General features: G+C 46.6%; 1 protein-coding gene across 1 annotated transcript in view; it reads left to right on the top strand.

The window, feature by feature from the left end:
- Positions 1 to 13,306, top strand: part of ATXN10 (ataxin 10) — a 172,866-nt gene extending 159,560 nt beyond the window's left edge. Inside the window, exons 11-12 of the mRNA XM_066255553.1 lie at positions 11,463 to 11,650; positions 12,114 to 13,306. Of these exons, the coding sequence (XP_066111650.1) occupies positions 11,463 to 11,650; positions 12,114 to 12,116 (191 nt within the window). The 3' untranslated portion in view covers positions 12,117 to 13,306. The remainder of the gene's footprint in view (positions 1 to 11,462; positions 11,651 to 12,113) is intronic.
- The last annotated feature ends 343 nt before the right edge of the window (positions 13,307 to 13,649 follow it).

Genomic DNA, 13,649 nt, shown 5'->3' with positions numbered 1-13,649 from the left:
CCAAGATCAGGACCACTGGCATCAGGCCTTTTCTGTTTCAGGCACTTAGATGACACTTACTGAGCAAACAGAAAAAGGCACCCACTATCTCTGCTCCTTCCTCCTTTCCTGCTGATTGCTTATCCTTTCTAGTCCCCTAGTTGGAAATTGGCAAAGGGAGAATGAAGACACTAAGAAATGGAGTTGTGCTTAACAAAATTGGCATGTGACATCAGCTAGGGAGACTGTCACTTAGAAGATGCATTAAACAGCCCCACAGCTTGGCAGGTGGCGCAGTGACAGAACTCACTGAACTGATGGGTCTCTATTGACATAGGTGATCTGGTTCTCCTGTGATATCCACAGTCTACAGCCCATCGTGCTCACCTCAGAGTAAATACCTATGACAACACCAACAGGTCTGGGTGTTTAACAAAAGAAACTGACATTAACCAAGTGCCTCCTTCACAGCAGGCATTGAGATTGTATTCCAACTTCCTGGTCTCTGAGGTTGGTAACTGTTGTTTTCCCCATGTTATAGATGAGCAAGTTGAGGCTAAAAGGTTTTGTAACTGGCCAAGATCATGGGCTGGTGAGCAACAGAAATGGCATTTTGAACCTGGACTTTCTGGCTCTAGAGCCTAGAAACTTCATCTCTGTCCTGTGCTGTCAGTTGATACAATAGGAAATCATTTTGTGTACCTTCATTGTGTGGATGAGGAAACTGAGGTGTCAAGAACCCAACAGAGGAGCCTGGTACTCCACAGCTCGCCTTGGGTCCCAGGCTAGAGCTGGGCAGCACCTGTGTCCCTCAGCAGTGCTGAGTGCCGTGTGCCAGGTGCTAGACAAGGTCCCTTCCTGTCATCCTCACGTGTGAACTGTCCAGTTGAGGTTATATAAATTGCCCACAGTCGTATGGCTTATAAAATGGCAGAGTTGGAATCGGAGTTCAGGTCTGTGCTATTCCACAATCTTCTTCTCATTGTTATGGACTCCTGGTTGTTGCCACTCCCTCCTTACAGGTGCCAGAGAGCTCTTAATTTTCCTGCTTCAGCTCTTGCAGTGGGCTCCCTGCATTAGAACAAAATAAGCCTGAATCCCCACTAGGTCTGGCCTTGAGCTCCCTCTGCCTAGTTCCTTCCCTCCCCACCCTCTCTTCTCCAGCACAGAGTTTCCCCACCACTTACTGTCTCCACTTTCATTCAGCCTGCAGCCATCCTGCCCAACTTGCTGGATGACCTGTTTCCTTTTATCCAGTGGGTTCTTGCTCAGTGTCCCCCTCAGAGACCACCTCCGACCCTCTTGTCCGGTTCATTGTCTTCCTGTGAGGACTAGTGCCAGCCTCCTCTAAATGCTACAGGGGCAGGGAGCTGCCTGTCCTTTAATCCCTGTGTCCCCACCATTGAGTGTGATGCCTTCATATTTGTTAACTGAGTGAACAGGCCATGACTAAATTCTTGAGAGACATTCAGGTGTGTGATTAGCAGTTTGTGTTTCTAAGTCCCTTGCTCTAAAGCCAGTACAAGAGTCAAGGAGCATGCTGGTTATAGAGGGGAATAAAAACGTTAAAATATTAGATTTCTATAACCAAATGAGGTTTTTCTCCCCCAAAGAGAGATGTACACAGTAGGTTAGCAGTTTTAGAAGAGACGTGCAAGGAAGAACTTTACAACTCAATGTCACCGCCACAGCCAACTGGCTTTCAAATACAGTAGTCTGAAGTGTTGTTGGTATTTACTTCCAATTAGTGTCAGAGTTATTTGCATATTATAAGATTGTGCTGAAGGCCATCTTGACTTTCACAGGCTACAACCAAGCCTTTCCCATAGTGAAGATGAATGAGAGCTTCAGGTTTGCACCCTTCTCCACCCACCAGTAACTAATAGAAATGGAAGCAGCCGGCACAAAGGGGATCGGCCACACTCTCTTCTGTTTACTTTGCTGCACAGAAGAGCCCTCCGGAGGCACGCCTATCTGCGGATCTGTACCTGTTCAAACCTGTGGGCCCACCCACTCTTGACTGCTGACCTTGCAGGAGCTGCTGGGGGGGGGGAGGAAGGATGGAGAGGCAGGCCAGCATAGCCAGGGGTGACCCGCACAGCAGATCATCCCTCAGGTGACCAGTGACATTTGGACCAAGGACCATGATAACAGACGCTTGGGCACTGAGTTTATGCATTTTGAGGGAGCTCCCTGACTGTGCTAGCTGCTTGCTGTCACTTGTCTGGTCTGGAACCTGCCCTTTAAGCCTGTGTATCTTAGAACTGTATTTGACTTTTGGCTGTGCCTTATTACTTGTGAATGTCGGTAGTGTGAGACCAACGCAGTTCTCTATGATTTGGATGGGATTACTTACTTTTTCGACTTCAAATTTTAATTTCATTTTGAACTATTGACTAGCTACTTCCAAAGCCATTTCGCAAAGATGGTCACTCTGGTGTCTACAAGCTCATGCCATGCTTTGGGATTTCTTTGAAGAGAAAGAAACCCTGTTTCAAGTGTTGTAAACCCCTGTTCTTTTCACTGATTTGCAGGCATAGCTTAGAAACTGGCAGTCAGACTCGCCAGGAAGAACCTTGCCCTCCTGCAGAGGTCCCTCCACCCTGACTGGTCACTGAGAAGTGCTTAGAACACTGGCTGAGTGCTGGGGGGGCAGACACTAGACTAGAGCCTGCGTCCACACCCTGGCTCAACCACTCCCAAGTCCTGTTACCCTGAAGTCACCCTAGACAGATCTTAATTTTTTTATCAGATTAATGGAGATACTACTACCCATCACAGAGCATGTTTGTGAGGATTGGATACTTTCTGTGAGTGCCTGGAACAACCCCCAACACATATTATCTATCTACCCTAGGGGTGCAATAGCTGCCACCGCCATGTTTATTAATATAACTGTTACTGTTTTATGCAGATAAACTGACAATCTTGGCTTATGGGAGAGACACATTCATTCCTCTTGTAAACTTTGCTTACATTGAAGGTAGCAGTGGACTCCATGAGTAGAAGTTCCTTCGAGCCAGCTTATTATTTGATAATTCCTTTATGCCACAGAGTACAGAGTACTTTATGAACTCCTCTCACCTGGCAGAGGGGGCCCTGGGCTTCCCTGTGTCTCTCCCTTGTTCCCACAGGCTCATGTTCATAAATTCCTCCACCGACCTTGGGTTCCATCACACCCTCTCCTGCTGCCCTCTGGGCAGAGAAGCCCCTGCCAGCAGTGGCCCCGGGTGGGAACCCAGGCAGCGGGCAGCATTGTTTCTTTCAAGGTTGACTGGTTCCAGAACTCCTCTCCCTGACAGTTCTCGCTGCAGCGTGAAGGTAGCCTTGGGTTCTGCACGTGTGTATTAAATAACACTGCATAGCCCAGAGCTGACGACTGGGGGTGTCACCCCTGTCCAAGTAGATGGGAACCAGGCACCCAAGGGCATTCATCCAGCAAGTATTTAAAGTATTCCTATCTGTTTGTGTGCCAGGAGCAATAAGGACGAAGACAGGTGTCCCGGCACGCAGGTGGGCGTCCATTCCGTGGAGGAGTCAGAGGGTTACACAGTCACAGTGATGACAAGTAGCAAGAGAGAGGGAGGGTCATGGAGAAGACAACACCAACATGACAGCCAAGAAGGGTTATTCCTGTGTGGTTCAGTGCGTGTCCGCTATGTGCCAGGCGTTCTGCTAAACATTATGGGCAGCATGACATTGGAGAGCTGCCCCAAGTACAAATGGAACTACTTGGTGGCCCCCAAACCCTTTAGTGTGGTTGAAGTTAGAAGTGGTATTGGTTGTTTCTGATCCTGAAACCTGTTCTGTGACACAGATGCCAGACTGCAACTGCTCCGTACCACGCTGTGCTTTTAAGTGGTTAGTAAAACGATTCCAGAACATGGAGTATACGAAATTAGTTTCTGTGTTGTAGGATCCTTTACCAGCAAAACCTGCGAGTGCGGCCCTCGCTGGCCACAGCAGCTTCTGGAGTGGGGAGTGCATGTGGCGCCCAGGCCAAGCCAGGGCAGGGCATGTTCTGCTGCTTACTTCACCGCCCAGCTGCCCAGGGACAGCCGCGCTACATCCCACCGCTCAGCCGGGGACACATGCGCACAGCCGGCCTGACCTAGCGGAGGCCAGCGGTTCGCAGTCCTCTTCACAGTCCTGCCATGCCTGTGGACGTGGGGGCCTGGGAAGACAGAAAGTTGGCCCCGGCATCCAGGAGGAGGAGTGGCTACCCCATCCTGAGGAGCTAATCTCTCCTCTTAAAGGTTCCATTTTTGGAAAGGAGGTTGTTTCTGCCAAGGACAGTGACGTGGCCTTCGTTTCAGAGTCATGAAGAAAGTACTGACTGTGCGCAGAGATGCCATTTCCCTGGTTGACATTTGTATGCCCCCAGTTCTGTCAGAGCACAGCGGTGTCCTCTGACATTCCAGCTCTCTGGCTAGAAGAGCCCAGTGATGCAGCTGAGGCTGCTTCTAAAGGAACCGTGTTTCCAAGGTGACTTTACCTCGGTCAAGACTGAACTGCTTTATTCCTTCCTGTGGCACACTAAACATAAATTTTATTGTATAATAATCCACAGATCTGGCCATTATGTGTTTCCCCACCCTCTATGTTGGTAGGTTTTTGGGAGGTTTTTTTTAACCCCTTTTGGTATTAGCAATCAGCCATTAATGGGCAAATTAGAGGGTACACGTGTTTATCTGTGATTGCTGTTAGGATGTAATACAAACCCCAGAACAGTACATGACAGCGCGGCACGGAAACACCCGATCCACAGATGTTCCCTCAGATTTAAACAGAACAACATGGAGGGAAATTAGATACCAGATAGACCAGCAATTTGGAGAAAGACGAGGGAGCCCAGATGGGTAGTTTGTGGTGGGTATTGACACACGCTGGTTTCAGCGTTGTGCAAGGGGAGCCCGTATAGAATCCGTAAGGTAAAGCCTCACACTTGAGTGAGAGGAATGTAGTTTTATTGAACAACATAAAGGAGAGTCGAAAGCAAAAGATAGTTGTAAATGATGAAGGCAGAAGTGAGATGAACTTCGCAGTGAAATACCTCCATGTTTGGAGATAGAGTCAAACCTACCCAAGAAAAGTGTGTGGCACTTTGAACAGAAAGAGTGCGCTTCAGGTTTCTCTCCTCCACAAGCACCTCTCTCATCTGATCACCTGCCCCTTTCATTTTCACACATAAGTGCCCCTCCCTGCCTTGCTCATGGCTTGGCACTTGCTTCCCCTTTAAGTTGTGAGCTTTCTCTCCTCCATCTCCTACCCACTCTGGTTCTGACAGGTCCCTCCTCCCCCAGAAGAAGAGCGTCACGAAGCTCAGGGGTCCTGGGCAGCAGGTGGAGGGATAATGCCTTTTCCTTTCCCTCAGGATGCGAATGCTTCCAGAGCAGGCTGAGGTTGGTTAGGACTTCTGCAGACAGGTTAAGAGAGCAGCCCTCCCCACCCCTGCACACTTCTGGAAGGCAGGCAGAAGTGCATCATGTCAGGAGGAGGAGAAGCCATCCCCTCAGTGCCACGTCCTATGCTTTCTTCTGGCTGACAGAAGTGGGTGTATCTGGAAGTGTTTTGTTTTTTAGCAATGTAAAGCATTTTCAAAACAATAAAACAACTACTTTTTTGTACTCTGAAAAATTCTGCAATCTTAACCACAGTCTGGGGAGAACCTCACTTAGATATGGACATTATTGAGCACCTGTGCTTGCTATGGCATGGCGTGTAATTACATGGCTTTGTGAAAGCTAATATTGAACATCCTGTTTCAGACCCACATCATAAAAGGTCTCTACTGCATGTTCAATGCCCTCCTAAATAGTATACTTTGGAAAGTGAGCCATACATAAATTCCTCGCTGTAAATAGGCCTGTTGTCTAAAAGTAATTTTTACAAATCTATCTGAAAGCAAAAATTAAGTATAGGTATTGTATATAGTACATATACTTGTCATATACACACTGTATATTAAATATAGATACATTACACATCTGTAGATACTAAAACATTATATGTAAATATATATATGCATGCACATATCCTGAAAAGTCAGTAAAATCTTTTAATATATTTAAATTGTCTTAATTTAAATAATATGTTTTTCAGTGACCATACTTTTTAAAAACTCATTTATTCATTCTACAGATATTTGTTGGTGCCTTCTATGGTCTGGTCCAGAGATTGGCAAACCTTCTCTGTAAAGGTTGAGTTGATATCTTTGGCTTTGGTAGCTATGCTGCCTCTGTAGCTGTTTGCAGCATGGAAGCAGCCATGGACAGTATATGAATCAATGTGCACAGCTGTGTGCCAGTAAAACTTAATTTATTACGGATACTGACATTTGAGTTTCAAATTATTTTAATGTATCACAAATTAGTGTTCTTTTGATTTTTTTCCCCCAACTACTTAAAAATATAAAATCTTAATTTGAAGCCATACAAAACCATGGGCTGTAATTTACCTGTGCTCAGCAGTCTTCTAGACACAGAGCTAGAGCAGTGACCAGGACAAAGTCCCTGCTGTTGTAGGGCCGGAGTGGTGGTGATCTACAGGAAGTACCCCTGATTCTCTTACCTGCAAGACTACTTCCTTTCTTAGTTATGTGGGATCTCTCTCAGCAGACAGTTCCAATTTTAATGTTTTAATTCGCCTGACTTGACTTCAGAAATGACTGGCACATATACCTGCTGGTTAGGACTGTCCTTGTCATGAGTCTTTTTTCCTGTATCATTCACACTCCCATTTTTCTGCCCTGCTAATCTTTCATTACCTAACTTGTACCAGCCCATGGGTTGAATGTTGAGCTGAGTCTCTCAATCCCATTGCACAGCTGCTTGGAATCCACGAACAGCTTCTCGCTTTTACTTTTCCAGGCATAGCAAACCCAAGGTGCTCTGGCCAGTGTCACCTTTGTGGCCTGTTCCAAGACACCAAAGTGCTCCATGCAGAGCTGGCTGGCCCTTCAAGTTGCACTAGAGTGCTGATTGCAGGGCTCTTTCAAGGCAGTTTTGTAACAAACAGGCCCACGCCCTCTGTTTGTAGTAGCTATGGAAACTTTAGAAGCTCTCTTTCTAAAGCTAAGTATACAAGAAAGCACTTCAAGTGTTGGTAGGATTAGAGACTTTAGAAGATGTTTAATTTTCTCCCCCTCTCTTTCTTTCTTTCTGTCTCTTTAGAGAGGGAACAAGAGGGCAATGTGAATATTAACTGGGACCTGCTTTAATCTCCCTTGTGACACTTAAGGCTGTCTCAGTCTGCACCCGCAACCAGGGCTCTGGGCTTTCCCAGCAGACTAACAAGGGGAGCATGCATATTCATGACCAGGCTTCCAACATACTTCATAAGGGCTGGATTTCACTATTTCTCTTTTCAACTCGTTCTGTGAAAGGAGCAACTATTAAAATTTGGTTTTTCAATTATGACCAAGTTGCAGACCCTAGACAATAGTTCTAATATGTTCTCACTGGAGATAGGGACAAATGAGAGGACCTTCCTGTGGTATTTTACAGAAAGACGGCACCAACCGCAACACGAGGGCGCTCACAGCACGCAGTGTTCACAGGGCACCGGCTTCTCCTTGGGAAATAAGATTATTTCACTTATAAGGGCGTAAAACATGTTTCAGTAAAGAAATGTTGTTATTTCTGGTTTTCAGGGAACTGAGGAGTAGACCCCAATGTGGTCGTGTGGCCACACTTCTCCCAACGCCTTCCTCAGCTATACATCGTTTTCCCTCAAATGTCAATTTTGGAAGAAGACAAAAATGCCTCTTCTGCTGTGGGCTTTAATGCTTCTTCTGTTTGGGCCGTCCACCTGGTGGCCATGCCAGGAACCTGCTCCTCATGACATTTTTGACTGTCCCATTTTGTTCCTGAAGTCTCACTGACCCAACTCAAACATTGCCATCGCTGGGCAAGCTGCTTGGGCCCATGTGGCTCTGATGTCAGGCTTCTTTCCTGAATGTCACACGGGGATCTTGTCAGGTTTTCAACAGAAATTGGCCACCAAACCTTTTAAGGATGAAATGCTGTTAAAGTACCCTAACAGTATTTTCACAAAATGTGGTAGTTGCCTCCCCAGATAAACGTGATTATAAAGTCCACATGGGCCTTCCTCTGAGGATTTGTTGTCATGGCCTGTTATTTACATGGCTCAGCTCCTTGACTGAGTCGCATTTGTATTGGTTTACTTTCATCTGCTCTCTCAACCCTGCAAAGCTCTGAGTCAAGAAACCACCGAGACCCAGAAGGAAAAGCCCAGCCCATGTGGGTCATGCGGTGCCACCGCGCCCCACCCCTCAGTGAGTGGGAGACAGCACGCACTGGTCCGACACCCAGCAAACACTTCCCAGCACTGCCTGAACGGGACACAGAGGCGAGTGAGACATGGGACTTCCTTATGAGGAGTTCACAGGGGTGTTAGGTCAGACAGAAACATAAAACGTCAGTTTACATTACGTATTGATAATCTATTTTGTGGCAGGAATTGGTCTGGGTGCCGGGGGTGCAGATATCAGTTAGGTGTGACTCCTGTCCCTACTCAGGTAGGCACAACAGTGAGAACTGAGAGGGAAGTTTTGGAAACTTGGCAGGCGTGCCTAACAGGCTGGTGTCCTGGGGCGGCCAGGACAGAGAGGGAAGGCCTCCAGGGGGAGGTGAGGCTTAGCTATGCCTTTGAGAAAGGAAGGGGCAGGTGAAAGTCAGGCCAGGGACTTAACGTGTGGAATTGTGATGTTGCTAGAGGCTGAAGTGTGAAGTCACCTAGCAGGAGAGGAATGCTGGGCCTGTGGCAGGTCTTGTTTGCCCTGTGACAGAATTTGATAATCTGAAACTCTGGGTGATGGTGCTTTCCTCCAGAGATACGGCATATTCAACTGACAGGGACAAGACTGGCCTCGCTTTTCAGATTCCTGAGCCAACCAACCCTGCAGTTGTCCGGGGCTCTTGGTGCATGATGAGAATTTGGGTTTTCCCACCTTCAATAATATTCAAGTGTATTAATAGCCAGCAAGCTTCAGGAAGAAGTGTTCTGCTTTCTAGCACTTAGCAGTAGAAAATTACAAAATTCCCCAATCTTATATACATTTTCTTGCCTAAATTTACCCCTTTTTAAATGTTTTGCTCCAGTCAGATCTCACGATCACTATATCTTTTCCTACAAAAGGTGAGGAAATGAATTTGTACAATGGTGATTTCATCCTGGATGATAAATTAGTTGCAGCAAATGATTCATTGTTTAGAGATTCACTAATAGGTTGGAAGTTTCTGTCCCTTAGGATTATTATTTTTATTCTCTGTTCTGACACAAAGTGCGGGTTTGGTGACTGTGAAATTTGGGTTTTATGTATTTGAATATCTGTGTTGCCTGTCTCTAGGAAAGAAATATAGCTTATAAAGAACCTGGGCTTTATCATGAAAGGATGACAGGTAAATGGCAAGAGGAGAACATGTTCCCCACCAGAGGGGGTGACTAATTGTGGAATCAGCATCAGAAGTGCCATCTGGAAAGAGTTAGTCATTCATACCCACAATGGTTTTGCTGCTAAAACCCCCAGACACCGGCGGGTCATTCACTCATCAGAGGTTTGCTGGTCCTATTGGTGCCGGCCTGAGGCTCCTCCTCAGGGAGCTGGGGGGGGGGGGGGGCAAGAGCGGCCACCAGTGCTGGCGTGGGGTTGAGCCTGTGATTAGGCATGGAGGTAAGGGACCCGCCTGTCTTTGGAGCCAGGAAGCCCCATCAGGGTGGGAGCCAGCTTGAGTGTGTCAGAGGGAAGAAGACGGAGCAGCCTTTCAAACCCCAGAAAACACATCCTGAAACATAAAGCTGCTCATGTTTTCTCCATTTCATCTGTCGAACTTCAGGGACAGGCTCATCTTTTACTATTTCCTTTGAGGTTCTTGCATTAGGGAAACATTCAATTCTCTTTCTTCCCCAAACCCTTCAAGCCAGAGCCACAGCCTGTGTACATGGCAAAGCCCTTCTCTGGCCTTCTGCCCCAGTCAGGGCGAGGGCGCTGGAAACATCTGGGCAGCAGCTTCCCCTCTGTGCTGGGAGTCAGGCAGGGTCAGAGGCGTCAGCTCTTCCCTTAAAGGTCCTGATAGCTTGTGGGGACACAAATGTCTCAATTCTGGCATCAGAAATGCATTTATGGAAACAACAGGTTATCGGGACAGCACTGACTTTTCCTGCCATCGATCGAGGCAGGGAGGCCACACTTTATGGGAAAAGGTTTGCTCCTCTCTGGGTGCTTTGTTCCCTCTGGACCACTCTGATAAGTGAATGAATGACCACTGTTCTTGGTAAGTCCTGTGTGCCACTGGACCAGCCCTAGAGATGTCCCCAGCAGCTTGTATCCCATCAGTTATAGATGCCAAGAGCAGCTCTGCTCTGGTGGGTTCACACAGCTCTTGGTGACTACTTCACAGACCTCCATAAATCATGCTGTGATTCTGTACATGTCTCTCATCTGCTGTGCCAGACACCATACAGAATGTTTAAAATTAGCTTGGGCCATGGTGAGACAGTGAGGATGAGATGCGTTCTCAAGAGCACGAATGTTCAAACTCAACGCAGCCAGTCCTGGAAAGGCTGTCTAGCTTCATCTCTAAGGAGTGAGGGAATTCCATGGTGACTCCTAGGAAACAATTCTTATTTATTCAATACAAATGGCTTTCTCTAAGCCAGACTTCTTGTTTCATTCTAAGCTAGCGTCTTTTTGACTAATTCTGTAATGTTCTTTAATGTTCTTTTTTTTTTTTTTTTTTGTATTTTTCGGAAGCTGGAAACAGGGAGAGACAGTCAGACAGACTCCCGCATGCACCCGACCGGATCCACCCGGCATGCCCACCGGGGGCGATGCTCTGCCCCTCCAGGGCGTCGCTGTATTGCGACCAGAGCCACTCTAGCGCCTGGGGGAGAGGCCAAGGAGCCATCCCCAGCGCCCGGGCCATCTTTGCTCCAATGGAGCCTCGGCTGCGAGAGGGGAAGATAGAGACAGAGAGGAAGGAGGGGGAGGGGTGGAGAAGCAGATGGGCGCTTCTCCTGTGTGCCCTGGCAGGGAATCGAACCTGGGACTTCTGCACGCCAGGCCAATGCTCTACCGCTGAGCCAACCGGCCAGGGCCTAATTCTGTAATGTTCTTACTCTTTTCCTAGCAACTTAACAATCCCCCTTGTGTGTGTTGCACACGCTGGTGTTCATAAACTTCAGGGGTGGCTATCCAAAGCCTTTGGTTCCTTGTTCATTCATCAGCACGTCCTGACGCACACCTGTGTGCTGCTACTGGCCACCTCACACACACTGGACATACTGTGCACACACGTATATTCTATTGTAAGTGAATTTCCCACTTTGAATGCGTTGTCACAGCACATCCTCAAGAGAAGCCTCCCTGAGCCTGGTCTCGGTGCACTGCTCCCCTCTGTGGCAGTGCACACAGGAATTCTGAGACAGCTCAGTGCTGGCATATTCCTTCACTCTGGTTCCAGTTCTGACCCAGTGGGTGGTGTACGCCATCCGAAACCTTACAGAAGACAATAGCCAGAACCAGGACTTGATTGCCAAGATGGAGGAGCAGGGGCTGGCAGATACATCTCTACTTAAAAAGATGGGTTTCGAAGTGGAGAAGAAGGGTGACAAGCTGGTTCTGAAAGCTACCAGTAACCCCCCTCCACTGGTGAGTATGCCGGAGTGAGTGGCTCCCACTGCCCTGGGACGTTGGACATGACATGGGGGGTGGGGGTGGAGCTTCCTGAGAACACGGGTGGGAGCATCGTGCCTCCTAAAGTGTCAAGGACAGCCCTAAATTTAATTGCAAGAGGCATTTTTTTTTTCAGGTTTAGGCTGCCGTTTTCTTAAAAGAGTTAAAATTTCCAGCTCATTCTGGGGGAGAAATTCAAAAAGCATATCAACCTTTTGTACAGTCTAAAAGTTTCTGACAGAAAGTAGATTTTCTTGAAAAGATAGCTAATGTTGACTTTAATGAAAAGGGCACAGAGCTTCTTGTATGATACTGAATGAGTTGTCAGATTTCTCACAGTTATTTCTGACCTCTGATCAAAATTCTCCCTTTTTTCCCCTTTGCTGATTCTTGGAAATATCTGTTATATATGCAGTTTTGTTTCTTTTTTCGTTCTTAGTGAATGAACTCTCCATCCCAGTGTCTGAATGTCTGGAGTCAATCTCATGGACTTCTCGTCTTCAGCAGTATGTGAAATCGCAAGTGTTTGAAGATTAAGTGCAAATTCAGGAACTCATGATGCTTTTAGATAATAGGGTTAAACATGGATTTAAGCTTAAAAGTGAAAGTACATGAGTATTGTGTTGTTTCTCTGCTTTTATAACTTAGCTGTCTGGTGAGCCTTGTCCCCATGGATACAATGTGCATGTAAGTCGTAGATTGTACTTGCTGTGGTGGCAGATAATGAACTTCTTGTGGAGGCCGCCCTGACTTGGCAGAGGCGCAGGCCTTGCTGGGGTTCCATTTGTCCCTTCAGATGGCGAGTCAGCCGTGTTTCTTTTATTTTCCTCTTCTCATTGGGTTTCCTGAGCTCTGCAGGCAGCTGAGGCAGTTCTCACTGTGATTAATTCTCGCCAGTTCTATTCACCCCTTCTGCCTTTCCAAAACATTGACAAGACTCATTTCCAGTTAATTAATTCGAGAGAGGCTGAAGAATAGAGCTTGCTCCCTCTTCATTTTAGGCACTGGGCTGTGTTGTCACGAGCCCCTGTCCCTTTGGAGTTTTGCAGGGAGTCAGAGAACACAGGGGCCATTAAACTCTTTTCATTCCAAATCATCCCAGAATCCGATGTCTCAAAACCCATTACGTTTAAAAGCTGATGCCTGCATCTTACCCGCCTTTGTGCTTCCGTAAAGGGTCTGCATGCAGGGCCCACATGTTAAAGGTACGGAATCACAGAAGTAGCTTTGGGAAACATGAGTTAATTTGACCTAGCTCTATTTGTCTGTCTATCTTTATCTTTCTTATACAAACGTTCATTAGAGGTAGAACTGGATTAAGTGAGCACCAGAATTTTTGTGACCATCCAGATCATTAACATCCTCAAGACCTCGACTGGGAGGTTATGTTTTGAACACATAAAACATCTTTCATTGAAATTACTCAACTAAAACAACGAGAGGTTTTGCACAGTTCATGTTAAAGCTTCCAAAATAAAAACAGTAAAGAGTCTACGAGATGTTTTCCAAAAATACTGAGTGTCCCAAAGTAGTAAACTGTTCTAAGTTATTTGTAGCCATACTGAAATTGCTTTGTAAAAACAACGTAAGCATGTTAAGATTGAAATAAAAGTTTTCCACTGTGCTATCGAATAGCATTTTTCTCTCATTTGTGACATTCCACCAGTAAATAAACCATTGTAAAATTGAAAGTGCACAAAGAAGTCACTCTCTTCTGAGACCCAAAGAGTTAAAATCCCGTTTTCTAAGTAGATGCCTGGCCAAAGGGAAGAACAGTGGGAGTCCCTTTTCCCTTTTCACAAGTTTGCAATAGACACTTCTTTTCTCTCAATGGATGTGTGCACACCCATGGAATCACACAAACATGTCAGTAGATGCCATATAATAACAAACACAAATAAATAAAAGGGAGCCTGTGGGAAGACAGAATGGGGTAAGGGTCTCTGTTTTCTAAATAGGAAACGCGGGGCTTGCC

The sequence above is a fragment of the Saccopteryx bilineata genome, chromosome 1, assembly GCF_036850765.1.
Source record: "Saccopteryx bilineata isolate mSacBil1 chromosome 1, mSacBil1_pri_phased_curated, whole genome shotgun sequence".
NCBI classification, from domain to species: domain Eukaryota; kingdom Metazoa; phylum Chordata; class Mammalia; order Chiroptera; family Emballonuridae; genus Saccopteryx; species Saccopteryx bilineata.
This window is presented reverse-complemented; position numbering and strand designations above follow the sequence as displayed.